This window comes from Gadus morhua, chromosome 13 (genome assembly GCF_902167405.1).
Source record: "Gadus morhua chromosome 13, gadMor3.0, whole genome shotgun sequence".
NCBI classification, from domain to species: Eukaryota; Metazoa; Chordata; class Actinopteri; order Gadiformes; family Gadidae; genus Gadus; species Gadus morhua.
Window position 1 is genome coordinate 14,604,687 of NC_044060.1, and position 17,205 is coordinate 14,621,891.

General features: G+C 43.8%; 1 protein-coding gene across 2 annotated transcripts in view; it reads left to right on the top strand.

Moving 5' to 3' along the window:
* The window catches only part of snta1 (syntrophin, alpha 1), a 32,030-nt gene extending 15,973 nt beyond the window's left edge, over positions 1 to 16,057 (top strand). The window contains exons 3-9 of one of the 2 annotated variants that reach the window (XM_030374413.1): positions 9,225 to 9,420; positions 9,999 to 10,188; positions 11,143 to 11,273; positions 12,246 to 12,442; positions 13,495 to 13,682; positions 13,960 to 14,067; positions 14,226 to 16,057. In XM_030374413.1, the coding sequence (XP_030230273.1) occupies positions 9,225 to 9,420; positions 9,999 to 10,188; positions 11,143 to 11,273; positions 12,246 to 12,442; positions 13,495 to 13,682; positions 13,960 to 14,052 (995 nt within the window). In that variant the 3' untranslated portion in view covers positions 14,053 to 14,067; positions 14,226 to 16,057. Of the gene's footprint in view, positions 1 to 9,224; positions 9,421 to 9,998; positions 10,189 to 11,142; positions 11,274 to 12,245; positions 12,443 to 13,494; positions 13,683 to 13,959 lie in introns of both variants that reach the window. The other variant, XM_030374412.1, reaches the window with a different exon arrangement.
* Positions 16,058 to 17,205: the final 1,148 nt, after the last annotated feature.

Genomic DNA, 17,205 nt, shown 5'->3' on the forward strand with positions numbered 1-17,205 from the left:
AAACTCCTCCAACCCCATTCTCATGGCAGCATAATCATCACTTGGAAATGAAACCTTCTCACCTCCTGGATGGCCTCCATGGCCCCGCCCACTCCAACAGCCCTCCTCCCTCCACCCCCCCAAGTTTCAGCCACCTCCAGACTTCTCCTTCCTTACACATTTTCATTAGTTTCAGAGGCTCCTCTTTTATATTTCTGTCTGAGGCGGAGTATAGTTGGAAGGGGTTGAGGAGGTGAGGGAAGGGTAGCAGGATGGAAATCAGTTTGTCCGAAGCAGGGAATAAGGCGAGAGTGTGGGGGATCTCGCCCGGGTCAGTTTGGAACAAATTGAAAAATCCTCCGACCTCTGGACGTTCAGATAAGGGGTATTACTGTTCTGGCTTATTGTAATGAAACGGTGCCTGCACTGGTCAGGCTCCATTATCGATACAACTTAAATTGCATTTGATTCCCATGGTCCCTTAGTGTAGCCAACAGTACATGCAACCATCCAGGTGTGCATCCTTTACCTTAACACAAAAGATTTATTATGCAATTTTATTAACAATTGGTGTTGTGCTTTACTGTCATTTGTTTTGACCATATATTGAGGCGTCCGTGGTGTTTTGGTTACACAATAAAGTCTAGCCGATATGGAGTGAGGTGGACAGAAGTGGTAAAAAATAGTGAAATACCACCACTGATTTATCCCCAACACCTCTTGTAATCGCTGAGTTTATACCATAACCCTGGAATACTTATCTTATTAACTTTCCAGTGATTTTTCTCTGATCTGTTTTAGAGGCATATCATTTGGGGTGCATTTCATAAGCCGATAGAGCCTGCTTTAGATAAAAAAAGAAGTATAAATAATGATGTCTGACCCGAGCAGTGGGAGGGCCGCCATCGCAATAGCCCCCCACGTCGTTTTCCTCTGCCTCTGAACCAGTAAATAAGTACAAGTATCCCCCAGCTGTTTAATTCATCCCATTATTAGTCATTTTGTTTCGACTGCAGCACTTTGAAATCACTGAATAAAGCACTCTTTTGATATACCCACTCAAAAACAGCAGATAATGCTGGTCTTTTTTCAATCATTATTCAAATCAAGACGGGGGAAAATTGGCACTGGCTTTTTATTACAGTATATTATAAGGAAGAAGGGGAAGGGGGGTTTAATATACTGCTGTGAGTGACAACCGCCCATGCTTTGCTTTCTTCCCATCCTTTGAATGACTCCCGTGTTAGTCCAAGTACATTACAATAAACTATCATAGAGTGTGAGCTCCAACTTTCTCACCCTCATGTTCTCTCTCTGCTTCTCGCTGTTTTCCCCTGCCTGGCTGTCTTTCACATTCTCCGCCACTGTGTGTGTGTGTGTGTGTGTGTGTGTGTGTGTGTGTGTGTGTGTGTGTGTGTGTGTGTGTGTGTGTGTGTGTGTGTGTGTCTGTGTCTGTGTCTGTGTCTGTGCGTGCGCATGTGTGCATGTGGCCGGGTGCATGTGGGTGTGAGTGTTTGGCTGCTTCCATTTTGCATGCCATTTAATATGCATTGAAAGAAACCCATTCCTAATGTTTGTAAGCTACAAACACATCATTCGTGTACCACGACCATCAGTCCACCGCCCAATTTGTTGATGTCAGCTGTAATGATAGCAGTAACATTACCACTCCCCCGCCCTGGTCCAAACACTGCACTGCATAGCTGTCTGTCAAAGTTGACTTTTTATGTATCGGGTATGAATTTAAGATTTAGCTCGATGAAACTTTCGGGGCTGCACCGCCAGTAAGCAGCAGTAAAATCACGGAGGACCGATAACATACTAGCATCTACGTAGCCATGTAGCATGTTCACAAAGCAGGGGTACTCCTTATAGAAAACCAATTAGGGCTTTGTACTTGTACTACGCTACTTCCTTTATGCTGATCTATTCTATGGAGGGCCTGACATTCCTTCCTGTCTGTCTGCCTGTCTTTCGTGGGATGTGGTTTCTATTTATTTATTTATTTTTAGTTCTATGTTGTTGTTGTTGTTGTTTGTCTAACGGGAGTTGTTGGTCTGTGAAGATATTGTGTGGTGTCTGAGCGTGGGGAGCAGATCAGCCTAGCCCCTCAACCCCTGCTCTAGTAAAACAACACTCTGGCTCTAGTGAACCATGGTTAAGGCTCCATGCTGTCAGCTTTGCTTAACCCGGGGCCCTCTCCACACCCCGCGGCCCCCCCATCAGGGGCCCCTGCTTCAGAGGTTGTTCAACAAAATAGCTGTTGTACCTAAAACTACAGAGGTCTAGCACAATTTGCTATTTGTCAGGGGGAAGTAGTGAGCAGACTTTGTTGTTAGATGCATCCATTTTCCCAATGGTGTTAAATAATGTCTAACTCAAACAGAGTGCAGGTGACATTTGTGTGTGTGTGTGTGTGTGTGTGTGTGTGTGTGTGTGTGTGTGTGTGTGTGTGTGTGTGTGTGTGTGTGTGTGTGTGTGTGTTTGTGTTTGTGTGTGTGCTAATGTAAGCGGTTCCAACAAGCAATTGACTTCCCGTGCAATTATTTATGTGTTTAAGGCTAGCTGTGAAAACTTTATAACATTGGCTTCTGCAAAAGTGGCAACAGCAACTTCTTTATTAGAATGCAGGGCAGATTGCTCCATCACTTTAATTTGCATACCGCTGCGTCTGGAAATGACCTCAAAATGAAATTCACAAGTTGCACAGCGGATTACAGAAAGAAATATCTTGATACATACCTGTTCATCTCCCTCTCCCTCTTATTCTCTCTCTCTCTCTCTCTCTCTCTCTCTCTCTCTCTCTCTCTCTCTCTCTCTCTCTCTCTCTCTCTCTCTCTCTCTCTCTCTCTCTCTCTCTCTCTCTCTCTCTCTCTCTCTCTCTCCCTCGCAATCGGAGGTGGGTTGTTGAAACAATGTGGCAATCTTTTGTGTTGGAAGGTTATGTTCATTCCACACCCCTCTATCAGATCTTGATCAGCTGTCCTTCACTTCGTTGGATTAGGATAATTCACTCTTTTGAGACATAAGCTGTTTTCAGACATACATGTAAGTCCTGATATGCAAAGTATTCAAATGGCTGCAATGGCACTATGTGTCTGAATCAGTGTCCTCCGATCACCACCATCTCTCTCTCTCTCTCTCTCTCTCTCTCTCTCTCTCTCTCTCTCTCTCTCTCTCTCTCTCTCTCCTGCTCTGTCTCTCACTCGCTCACTAACTCCCATTGTCTCTCTCATACACAACCTCGCCAGCTATTTCCTTTATTTCTCTCTCATGCACTCTCTCTCTCTCTCTCGCTCCTGTCCATCCTCTCCGTTATCCCCTTGGGTTGGCATTTGTCCACATTTTTAATGAGATGGGCCATAGGGATGATGAACCTAACTAAACCCATTGGAAATGTGTAGTAAGTCTTTCCTTTATATACACCCCTTCTCTCTCTCTCTCTCTCTCTCTCTCTCTCTCTCTCTCTCTCTCTCTCTCTCTCTCTCTCTCTCTCTCTCTCTCTCTCTCTCTCTCTCTCTCTCTCCCCATACCCTCTCAGCCAGAGATTGATGCAGACATTAATCAGTGGAACACAGAGGGGCTGGAGATCTAGGGGTTTAATAATCCCAGAGCTCACAACAGAAACTTTGAATAGGATAGTGCATCGCCCACGTTGACATGCACACACGCACGCACACACGCACGCACACGCACAAAACAGACGTACGTACTGGCAGCACATGCAACACACTCCTCCTAAGACACTCACACTACTTCCAATGACAATAAAGCTGAAGAAAATCAATAATTCAAATGCAATTCGCCTACACAAACACCAGAATACAACACACACACACACACACACACACACACACACACACACACACACACACACACACACACACACACACACACACACACGCACCGCATTTAGGCATGCCATTTAATTCCAAATGTCACCAGGGGACGTAATGTCCCCCATCGCACTTGATTTCTCAAGCCGGGAGACGGTCCACCTTTCAGAGATGGGACATCACGGTCTAGAGAGCAGTGTATCTACATGTGGATACATCGCTAGGTACACTGTCTGCGTGTGTGTCTGTGTGTGTCTTGCTGAGTGAGTGTGTGGGGGCTGCTTTAGCCTTCAGGGTGGACTTGGTTCCCAGAGCCAACAGCATGCTTTCCAGGTCACTCGCCGGCCAATGAAAGGACATTCCATGGGCTCCCACAGTTACCAAGAGGGTATTCACTTCGGTGGTGTGTGTGTGCGTATGTGTGTGTTTGCGTGTGTGCATGAGGGCGTGTGTATGCAAGATGGAGAGAGATTTCTCTGTGTGGGTGTGCATTAGTGTGTGTGTTCGCATGCGTCTTTGCCTGTTAGGCTGTTCTGCATGCAGCATAGATGAGCAACAGTGAATGACTCCTTTCTATCCAAGCGACCATTTATCTACTTTTTTCGATATTTCATCCTTTTTCAATCCTGTTTCCCCTTTGTTTCTTGTCTTTCTTCCTTCCTTTCCTTCTGCCTTCCTACCTTTACTTTTGTGTGTCTGTGACCGTTCACGCATGTGTGAGGAAGAAGCCATGTGGGCTAGGATGTGTGCAGATGTATGCAGCAGTGATTAAACTGTTTTACGACGAAACATGTTGCTTTACACTGTTGTTTATTGGTATGGTCGACCCAGTATTGGGTGCTTAACCTCCAAACACAAGAGCAACAGTTTCAATGCTGTTTAATTTACAAGGCTTTTAAAAGCTGAGCTAAGTGAATCGAATAAAACTGAATTGGCCTGAAATGTAAGGTCATGATTTGTGAGTTTCAGTGAAAAGACTTAAGTGAGAAAAGCTTAGCTGGGGATTCTGCAGCCAAGGCAAAGAAACTCTTCACATGTCCACGCACTCCGACTCATTCATTCTCTCTCTCTCTCTCTCTCTCTCTCTCTCTCTCTATCTCTCTCTCTCTCTCTCTCTCTCTCTCTCTCTCTCTCTCTCTCTCTCTCTCTCTCTCTCTCTCTCTCTCTCTCTCTCTCTCTCTCTCTCTCTCTCTCTCTCTCTCTCTCTCTCTCGCAAACAAACAGATAAATGTGTACACACACACACACACACAAACGATATGTGAAAAATAGTTCCACTGGCAGCCAGATAAGCTAAAGTAATAACGGTGGCATCTTGGTCTAATTTTAGCTCTGCATTGAATGTGCCGCCACCAGTAATCATGACAGCGTTTCTGGTTGAATTGAGCTTAGCTGTTTTCTCTCTCTCTCCCTCACTCTTTCCTTCCCTCTTTCCCTCACTCTTTCCTTCTCTCTCTCTCTCTCTCTCTCTCTCTCTCTCTCTCTCTCTCTCTCTCTCTCTCTCTCTCTCTCTCTCTCTCTCTCTCTCTCTCTCTCTCTCTCTCTCTCTCTCTCTCTCTCACTCTTTTTCTTTCTCTCTCTCGCTTTCTCTCTCTCTTTTTCCCTCACTCTTTCCTTCTCTCTCTTTTTCGCTCACTCTATCCTTCTCTCTCTCTTTCACTCTCATTCCCTCACTCTTTCTTTCTCTTTCCCTCACTCTTTCATTCTCTCTCTCTCTTTCTCCCTCTCTCTCTTGCCTTTTTCCCCTTTTTCCGATTCTCTGGTTCTTGCTCCCTCCCTTCCATATACTAGGGAGGTTGAAAGCAATGGCCTGTGATTGTTAATACGTGGATCAGTGTAGGCCTGGCAACTGTAATCTGGAAAACACCAACAGGATCCGAACAGGCAGACGTTGTGTTCTGTATGTCCTCTTTAGAATATGAAACTCATGCTATTGAATTTATGTTTTATTATATTCCTTACTGCTCTGTTTGATTTGATTTCAATGCAAGAATAAAAGCAGAGAAACACACACACACACATACGCACGCGCAAACCCAAACGCACACCCGCCCACGCCCACACACAAACGCATAAATACAGACACGCATGCATGCACGTACACATAGACACGCAGTGATGACGGTAATTGGGGAAATGTAGCCTACTTTTCTTCAGTGGAGAAGCGTTTGTCCTGTGGGATTAAGTTGCTCTCCTCTTTGAAGCGGAAAACTTCATGGTTTTGAGTTATATTAGCTGGTAAATAAGAGTCGTTTGACCCTCCCCGCGCTCTCACTCTCTCCCATGTTCAGATGTAACCATCACCAGTCCTCGGTCAACCCCACCCCGTTTGTTGATTCCACGTTTGCCATTATGAACTGCACTGCAAAAGCAATGACTCTGCGCTACTGAAGGTGCTATCATCTTGGCCCATTCCCATGGTCAGTATTCGCTGGTTCCGTTTAAATAACAGGCTAGCATTGATTCGCATTCATTTGATTTAAAACAGGCATATCCATCCAAAATGAAGCCATTAAGATGGAAAGGATAAGCCCAGGCTGTACTTGATAGTGTAGCCTTGTCACACACCAACACAGTATTAATTTGAGTTCATCTTTACCTTAAAGCTCTATAGGATTGATCATAATACATTCATAGTTTCAAATTGTGACGTGTACAACTTCCCCTCAGTCTCCTTTTTCATGTGATGAATATTTGGACTGGGTGCTATATTGGAGATACCTTGTGTTGCCAGACTGCCTTGTAACACCTCACACCATGATAGAGAAGGAAACATGAGTCGATGGGAGGAACAGGATGTCCTCTTGCTATCAATACGAGGGGAAGAAAGAATCTCTCACGGATTCCAGGTACACAACTACACACCCAAGGACGCATGGCTCAGACCCCCAAATCCACCCTGTCCACCAGGACCCTGGCTGGGGTCCGGACCTAGGCGGCCGCTACCTGTATGACCTGCTGGTGCCAGGACAGGGATAGCTTGGCTTAGCAACGAATTATAGACGTGAACATTTAGACTACAACGTTCAATGTTGCTTCAAAGTCGTGGCTGCAACAAGGGATAGGTTAGGGGCAGGAACAATGTCAAACATGTTACATCATATAATATACACGATTTGCAAAAATTATGCCATAAAAGTTAACAGATTTTCTTCTCAACGAAAATAATTATAATGTTGATGTTTCTTTTGGTTGATTGGGCAAATAAATTACCTGTTTGGACACAGTTTTGGTGAAATCATGTTTTGGCAAAAACAGGAACATATATCTAGCTTAATTCTGGGATACTTGACATGGCTAATAAAGATGTCCGTAGGTAATCTATTACACAGACATAGAACTAAAGGTCATAGAGGCCTTAAATGCCCCGGACCCAGCGGGTGTGTGTGCATGTCTCTGTGTATGTGTGTGTGTGTGTGTGTGTGTGTGTGTGTGTGTGTGTGTGTATGTGTGTGTGTGTGTGTGTGTGTGTGTGTGTGTGTGTGTGTGTGTGTGTGTGTGTGTGTGTGTGTGTGTGTGAGTGTGTGGTTGCTAACGGTATAATGTGTTTAGAATTGAGGGATTAAATTGGATGGTACTGAAGTTTAAATAAGAGAAGGGGAGTGAATGTGAGTGAAGAGTGAAAAGGAGAAATTAAAAGAAAGAGAAAATATAACTATCTCAAGAGAGAGTTTGGGGCTTACAGAAGGGATGATGTAATTGCAGTGGAAGACAGATGAAGGATCTTCTGCTGACTCCTCAAGATATTTAACATTATTATATCTAATGTCAAGGAGGGCAAGCCTGTGTGTGGGCAGTCAGGGAGTTCAAAACAGAACATCACAAATTATATTTAACCAGGGTTTGGCGATAATTGTGCTGCATAATAATCAATACCCCCCCCCACCCCCAAAACCTTACCCCAAAACCCCCCCTCCACATAGACACACACACACACACACACACACAGATACCGTTACCGACCCACACAGATTTTGCTGAGGTATAGGGTAAAGGCAGAGGTTGGAAAACAAAGCTTATCTCAGCCAGCCATGTTTTCGCCCCTGATGACGTCATCGCTGTATGAAAGTAAACCGGTTTGGGTCAGATAACAACTGGAAAGTATTGCGGACGTCATTGACATGTCCTCGCCGTGTAACTGATAAACGTTCAAAGCATACAGTGCCCAGATACAGTTGACCCTCCTAATCGCAGAGGGAATCGTGTGTACTGTGTGTCTGTCCCATGTTAATTCATGTCTGGTATAAAATAGGTTTCATTGAAAACTACGCCTTGACCACACGTTCTTGTGTGAGCGCATGGAAAATTGAAGTGGGTGGCTGAAGGACTTCTTGCAGTCTGCGCTGGAGCCAGAGCTACTGACCGACTGACTCACTGACCGACTGACTTGCTGACTGACTGCCCCACTCACCGAACAGGGCTGACCGACTGACCTGCCGGTCGCCTGCCTTGTTGACCGACTAACGGGGTCAAACGACCGGGGCCTCGGTGGGCTGACTGGGGGGGTGTGTGTTCACGCTGAGGTGACTGGAGGTAGCTGGAGCTGCTCTTCCTGCCTGAGTCTTGCGGTCCCAGGGCTTTGCGCTGCTTGAGACGGAGAGAGAGCCGTTCTTCTCCGCTCCACTGGTGAAACCAGAGCTAGGCCTTTCGCCTCAAGCCTCCTGCTTTGCAGTTTCCTCAGGGCTATTTTTACCCAGCTCTTGGCTGGGTAAAAATGTGTGTGTGTGTGTGTGTGTGTGTGTGTGTGTGTGTGTGTGTGTGTGTGTGTGTGTGTGTGTGTGTGTGTGTGTGTGTGTGTGTGTGTGTGTGTGTGTGTGTGTGTGTGTGTGTTGCAAAATGTTGGGCTTTAAATTAAAATCCGCAACATACCAACAGCCATTCTTTCTTCCTGCGAGTCGTTTTGTTGAACCGCTCTTCTCCCCGACACGGAGCTACAGCGTACCGCTTGACAGGAACACACGACTGCATTTCAATGATCAAAAGCCTGCCTGCTGAAATGTCCCCTGTGATTGTGGTCTGGTGTCTTTATCAGAGAATGGTTTTGCTCGGCGAGACAACAGCAACATGATCCTTCTAAGGTGACAAGAATCTTGTCTTGAGAGATTTCTGAAAGCGGAATCGCAGACTTTGAACAGTTTGACTGGAGATGCTGATCATGCATGATGCTCGACAGCTCAAATCATCCCCCAGCCCCCCCCCCCCCCCCCCCCCCCCCCACGTCTTACATCTCTCCGGCTGCCGCTCTTCTCCTTCTTCTCGTATTTCTTCACATGTTTCTTTGACTCTTTCTTCGTATTCCTGTCCAATCTATCATCTCTGCATCTCTCTCTTTATTTTGCCCTGTTTTTCATTAATCTCTCTCTCTCTCTCTCTCTCTCTCTCTCTCTCTCTCTCTCTCTCTCTCTCCAGTGAAGTACATCAAAGAGATGTCGGCCTTCTTTAAGAACGCGGGGTCCCCAGGGGCCCCTCTCCCGTGGGACTCTCCTCCCTCAACGCCTCAGAGGGGAGCTGACACCCCTCCCGCAGCGCTGAGGGAACCCTGCACTATCCCACTCAAGATGTGCCAAGTTACACGGAAACAGTGCCCCCCAGACACCGAAAATAGGTACTGCATCATACAGAAGATTCATTATTTAGATTTTGGTGTTGCATACTGTCGTAACCTAAATCCCCATGTATATATTAAATATGGATGTATTTTGGGAAAAAATAATAAATGAGAGAATAATAAGAAATAATAATTGCATATAATCTAATAATAATAACATACGTTTTCCATATTTTCTTTTATCTTTGGATTATATTTGTATGCTACTAAAGTTTTCTTGAGAGATACAAATTAAAAGTAGAACTAATGTTTTTTTCAGACACTCAAAATTGATGGCTGCAGTGAAAACGTTAAACAGCGGGTTTACACCCAAAATGGAAAACAAATGACACAAATTACCCTTCAAGGAGAAAATGAGAAAGCTCTGCCTTCCACTGCACTTTGTTCCACAGCCTAATCACCGTGGTGGCCTTGTCTCTCACCATCTCCTCCCTTCCGACAAATTGTTCACTTGCAATTTTGATCTTCTTTCTCTATTCTCGTCTTCTTAGACATTACCATACTGTCTGACTGCACCTCGCCCCATCCCTCCCACTCTGCTGCTGATGCTGTATCTGTCTGATCTGTGTTCCCAGGTATTTTGAGGTAATCTCAGCCAGCAGAAAGAACTCGGTGTTCCTGAGAGCCAAAGACCCGGCCATGGCCCAGTCCTGGTACAACGGGATCCAGGCGGGCTCTGCAAACCTGCTGCCCCAGGTCAAGGAGGACATGAAGGACATGCAGAGCTCCCTGGAGGTCAAGCATGTGGGCTGGATCACAGAGCAGGTGCGCAAAACCAGGAATAGAAGAAGACGCGTTAAACATGCTCTGGGTTTATACTGCTGAGGTGTATTTAATAAGAGAGTGTTTCTTAAAAGAAGCTCACACTTAACGCTTTTTACTGAGATATTAGATTACGGATTGTGTGTGTGTGTGTGTTTGTGTGTGTGTGTGTGTGTGTGTGTGTGTGTGTGTGTGTGTGTGTGTGTATATATGTGTTTGTGTGTGTGTGACACATTGTTGTAAATCGTAAATTGGTATCTGATGCATAGGAGAGTAAGCCATACAATGTACGACACTGCTGTTGCTTCTTTAAGACTATGGGCGATGTCGTATTAGACCATAAACCATACATAACCATGCTCCACGATTGGGTAGTCTATATCCATGATAGCCAATACAGTGGAATCATACTGTGTTGAAGTGACCTCTGTTAACTTTTTCATATATTTCATAGATCATATATTTACAATGCCTGCCTCTCACTGAATTTTTTATGTTTAGTTTCATACATATAGACAATGTACAATGCTACCTACTTCAGACAATGGGTACTGGATCCATATAGAACATGAGGCTGCTTAGAATTTCCCTTTTTCCACTGGCCTTTTTTCCCATTTCCATAATGGAAAAGACTTTTCCATTATCCAGAGCGGGTTGAAGTGTCTTCAAATGTGTGTGTGTGTGTGTGTGTGTGTGTGTGTGTGTGTGTGTGTGTGTGTGTGTGTGTGTGTGTGTGTGTGTGTGTGTGTGTGTGTGTGTGTGTGTGTGTGTGTGTGTGTGTGTGTGTGTGTGTTGCATGCTCATGTGGGTGTGTGTGAGTCTGTGTGTGTTGCATGCTCATGTGTGTGTGTGTGTGTGTGTGTGTGTGTGTGTGTGTGTGTGTGTGTGTGTGTGTGTGTGTGTGTGTGTGTGTGTGTGTGTGTGTGTGTGTGTGTGTGTGTGTGTGTGTGTGTGCAGGTCAGCCAGGGTCCAGAGAAGCCGGTGCTTGCGGTTTTGACTGATAGAGATCTGCTCCTCTACCCCTCCCTGCCAGACAGCAAAGAGTCCCTCAACAACCCCACCAAGAGCCATCCACTCATCACTACACGGTAAACACACACACACTCACACTCACACTCACACTCACACTCACACTCACACACACGCACACGCACACACACACAATCTTCTAAATGACTGATAGGGCTGAGAGACCTGGAGGTATTTGTTTTGACTATGATCATAGAGAAATGTACAACAGACGTGCATGCGAGATATATGTATTAATGGTTGTTATATTCAGAGAATCACAACAGCATGAGATGGATTGCGTGGAACTCTATGGTCAGAGTAAGTATTTGTTATATAAGACAAAGTCCCCCGCTGCAATGTTTGTTGCAGCCGGGCTGGGAGGTAATAGTTATGTGTATTGCTGGTGTTGGCCCAGGAAAAGAGGATACTCTCACTATTTCCATACTAGGGCTAGTGGAAGTCCAACCAAACTCATCCCTTCATCTGTACTCGATTAGTAGGACCAGAACATATGACTCATGTGTTGTTCCCCAAAACCTTCCTTCCTTCCTCCCTTTTCCTCTCATCTCCTCTCCAGTCCTGTCCGCTCCTTTCCTCACCATTCTCTCTTCTCTCCGCTCTACTTTCCTCTCGTCTCCTCCCTCTCCTCCCTCCTTTCTGTCTCTCTCTCTAACCTTCTGTCTCTCTCTTTAACTTTCTGTCTTTCTCTCTGTCGTCGTCCCCCTCTCTCTCTCTCTCTCTCTCTCTCTCTCTCTCTCTCTCTCTCTCTCTCTCTCTCTCTCTATCTCTATCTCTATCTCTATCTCTCCCTCTCTATCTCTCCCTCTCTATCTCTCTCTCTCCTTCCCCCATTTACTCTCTGACTCTCTCTCCCACTCACATTCCCTGTTTCTCCACCCCGTCCGTAGCTGTTGTTTTCTGCGTTTTGCATGCGTCCATATAAATAACCGTTCTTCTTTAAATTCACATTCAATAATTGAGTGTCATCGCCCTGCCCTGGCTTCCTGTTAAAACCCCTCACTTTTAATCCTCCAACCCTGTGCGCCCAGACTGGTCCACTCGGGACCAGGGAAGACCTCCCCTCTGCTGGAGTCGGAGCTGTCGTTCGGCCTGCGCACGGGCACCAAGCAGGGGGTGGAGACCCACGTGTTCCGGGTGGACTCCACCCGGGACCTCTCCACCTGGACCCACCTGCTGGTGGAGGGCTGCCACAACGCCGCAGAGCTAGTCCAGGAGGTCACCACAGGTACCGTCACCCCCCCGCACCGTCCAACAGCCCAGAATTACGGACGCAAATACAATGGCCCCTTTTAAGCGAACGATCTTCGATTCTGAAACAAATTGAAAACAGTTGTAGGACTGCGTTGCAGTGTTTTCCTTGTCGAAGCAGGTGCGGACAGGAGATGTAGGTAACAGTTTTTAAAACCAGTGTGAGATGCAGACTTTTACTACTAACTGCACTTTACTACAGAATGTTACATGCCATTGGTTGTAAGATGTCCAAAAAAAATGAATAGCAGAATCATTTGTTTCTGTAGTCCTATTGAAAAGTAAAGGTTTTTGACGGTAGCTCATAGCAATGAAATGCGTCACTCACTCCGGAAAGCCGGCCCTTAATGGTGTCGTCTTTTTTCCTCTCAATATGCTCACAAAACAGGACACACCAGAACTCTTACCTAAAAAGGAATACTCACACTAAACTGTGGAGAACCCCTAGTGGCAAAAAGTCAAACTAAAACAGGGACAGCCACATACTACAATGGATACAGGGCTATATACATGAAATATGCAACCTTTCTGCATTGCCCATGAAAATCTACAGAATCCAAGCTGTCGGTTAAGAATTTGTGTGATACATGTGAGATATTTATTTATTTATTGTCAGAAACGGATACCAATTACTGATGATAGGGCCCGTTAAAAGCTGATCAACTACTACGGTAAAATACTACCATAAAACCTAATGGACATTAAATGGTAAAGGAAAGTGTGATATATAACCTGTTTTGGATGCTTTGACACTGGCCTCTGGTGGTAGTGTAAGATATTGCAACAAAACAAAATAAACAAAATAAAATCATTCTTTGGGTATTTTGGGGTATTACAATGCAAAACAATAGGCCTATATCAAAGCAGTGTAATAGAAGCGGGGAATGATACAAATTCTCGGCTGCTTCACAGATAAGCACCTGAAACAATAGGATCCACAACAATAACTCCTTAAAATGTTTTCCTGTGAAACCGATTGTAGTCAATAATGCATCTCCTGTGCTTGCTTTTGTCCCTGATCCGGGACAGCCTGCAGCTGGAACGGGAAAGAGTGCACCCTGGGAGTCCACATCGACGAGGGCTTCACGCTGTTCACCGAGGACATGGGCGTGAGGAAGAGCGTCCTGCTACAGCAGCCCTTCGAGCGCCTGCGGATGTCCTCCGACGACGGCGTGCGCATGATCTTCCTCGACTTCGGAGGCTCCGAGTCTGAGATCGTGAGTTCTTATAGACTCGTTCAACTTTGGTTTTCAACTTGTCACAAAAACACAAAAATACTACTACTATTCTTCTTTTTATAAAATTGTCAGATCGATTTTTTGTCCTGAAATGTTAAAACATGATGGTTACAGTTTCGCTCATGACACTATTGTCATGTTTTTAGACATAAAATATGAAACACGTTTTAATATGATATACCCTATCGGAAAACGTTTCTCATTTAGTTTTGTTTTATGTGTCCCCTTCCCCTTATCCATTCCTCTCCTGCTGCAGCAACTTGACCTTCACTGTTGTCCCAAGACCATCGTCTTCATCATCCACTCATTCCTCTCTGCTAAGGTCAAGCGACTGGGTCTGATGGCATGATGATAGACACCAGGGGTACACACACACACACACACACACACACACACACACACACACACACACACACACACACACACACACACACACATATATGCATAACACACGTGTGAAAACACATTCAGTCTTTCTCTCTCTCTCTCTCTCTCTGACACCACACACGCACGCGCGTACAGCTTTGAAGACGCATAGGACGAGAGAGGTGTGAGGATGTTTTCCGCCTGCGCCTCTTGAATACAACTTACCAACGTGGAGTCAAGGAGGAGAAAATGCAAAAAAGGTTTGGACCTTATTCGGGTCATTTAGTGGAGCAGGTTGTCCTAACAGTTAGCAGTTAGCATGGACGGTCTGTGTGGGACATTTAGACAAGTCAATGTAGCGTCATACATGTTAACGGATTGGGGGAAAACGTTGAAGCAGTGCATGGCACTGTTACTAATCTCAAAGCTCCATCCACATGCCCCGTTGGTTAGCCCTGCTTTGTTTAGTGAGTCATAACGCGCAACTTTTAACATCTTTGTATCTTTTATGTTCGGTCTTTTCTTTATTTGCCACAGAGTCACAACAGTCGCTTTGGCTTGATGAGGCGGAAGCAATTGTCCTTTATTTTTATTTGTATTGAGTGACAAGCGACAGTTTGTCAAAGTCTGTCGTTTTTACCACTTTTTCATCTGTCAATGTTGAACGTCTGTCAGTTTATAACAGCGAATGGATGTTCATGTTGTGCCATGGTTTCTAATTATTATTTTTGTATTCAACTGTTTTGTCTTTCTGTGAATCGATTTTTATTTTCTCTCTTTCTCTTATTTCACTTTTCTCCTTAATATGTGGTCTTACTCATTCTATAACACCTGCAAGAAAAACAAGATGAAAAGACAGACAATACTGACATGCAAATTGACATACAAGATAGTTTAATAGACAGGTAGCTAAATAGATGGCTCCTTTCTTAACAAACACATACTATTCTCCCCGGTGCAGTGTGTGGAATTTAGCAGTATCAAATTAAACGGATTTGGTAGAAATTAAATAAAATAATCATAAATACGTTTTAATTAGTGTATAATCTCATGAGATTGTTAAATACGTTTTAATTAGTGTATAATCTCAAGAGATTAAGAATTGTTGTGTTTTTGTTACCTTGGAAAGAGCCCTTTATATCTACATAGAGAGCTTTTTACTGAGAAAATCATGATCGTTAAATATATATAAATAAATATAAAAATATCAAGGAAGGTTACCACTTGGCTACTCTGTGCTGTCATAGACGATAACATAATTCTTGAAGTACCAACTAGCCCCTTTCAAGCCACTACATGCCCCCATAGCTGGGCAGGGGGGTTGGATGCAATCTGCAACCTCACCACTAGATGCCACTAAATCCAACACACCACACCTTTACCTTAAAGCTGGTGAAATCATGTCTACTTCGGCCACTGAGGTGACTGAAGTTCAGATTTTATGTGAGGCAACCGATCAGAAGTTTCGTAAAAGAGATACATCTTTTCACCTCCTGACCGAACAGAAGCTCTCATTTTGAACGTGAGATGAGACATACAAGATACTCTGTACTGTAAGGGTAAAAGTAGAAGTAGTTATTGATGCTTTCATCAATTACCAGATGACGATATTATCATGTGAGGTTTTGCCACGAGTCAGCTTTAAAAGCTAATGAATTTTTATACAGTATTGTCAAAATCGGATGATGAGAATTGTAACACCTTACAATTTTTTGATTATTTTTTTACATTTTAAAGTGTTAATTTTCCCTTTAAGTGATCATTTTACGCTTTTATTTTCAATCGATCAGCCACGACTTGAGGCCTTCTCTCTGTATTACACTTATCTCACTTATATTAATATATACATATAAATATATATTTCAAAGAAAAGAAAGTGTTTGTTTTCAAGAATATAATGTATTGTATATTCTTATTTAAACAAAGGTGTGCCTTGCAGGGTTGTTTGTATATAAAAAAAAGTGTAATAAACTTTGATTGTTAACTTGTTCATATGCTTCATTAATTCAAGACAATACAATGACAGCTTGACTTTGTCTAATCCCTATCTTCTGACCCAAATCAAAACATTCAATATGTGAATGCTTCAAAGATCAGCTTGGTTGACCAAGCATCGATTATGGTTCTGACTACAATTTTCGATATTCTGCTTTGTTCGGAAATAATTGATTCTTGAGATTTGCGCTCAGTATAATGAGCCAATAAACATAAAATCTCCAATGTGAATTACTAGGGACTCAGAAATTCGATTCAAATCAATACTCAAATCAAATCAATATTCAGGGAACTATTTGTCAACAACTGAATTCCCTTAATCTTACTGTATTTCTCTCTTAACACTCTCTCCCTCTCTGTATCTCTCTCTCTGTATCTCTCTCTCTGTATCTCTCTCTGTATCTCTCTCTGTATCTCTCTCTCTCTCTCTCTCTCTCTCTCTCTCTCTCTCTCTCTCTCTCTCTCTCTCTCTCTCTCTCTCTCTCTCTCTCTCTCTCTCTCTCTCTCTCTCTCTCTCTCTCTTTTTCTCTCTCTCTCTCTCTCTCTCTCTCTCTCTCTCTCTCTCTCTCTCTCTCTCTCTCTCTCTCTCTCTCTCTCTCTCTAAAAAAATAAATAAAGCACTAAGCTACATGGTTCTACATGCTAATTTAATTGTGCTGGGTATTACTGAATACACTTTTATAATTTACATAAACCAGTGTCTGATCAAACCGTTTGTCCTCCTTCTCTTTAAACCTTTTCATCCAATCCTAAGAGACAGTTTATAGACCACAAGTAATGCCTGCTTCCCCCTTATCCTTCAATATTTATACCCTTTATTCACTAATTTGTTTATCAACATCACTTGAATTGCAGTACTAAATTTGACTTAGTAAACTAAATTAGCTACATTTTGTAGAATGCAGGATTTTGAGGGGATTTCCTGTAGAGACAAGTCGAGTATTGGGACATGAGTAATGTGGTTGTGTGGGAAGATACCCAAACCTTCAACTCTGTCCTCCAACTAGGTAAGCCAATGTGCAGCAAACATCATTGTCCTTCATTTGGTCCAAAACATCGCTTCAACAAATTCAATTTGGAGGGCAAGTTTTTTTTTCCCACTGAATTACCAGTAGTATTGATTCTACTATTGCATCTTTAT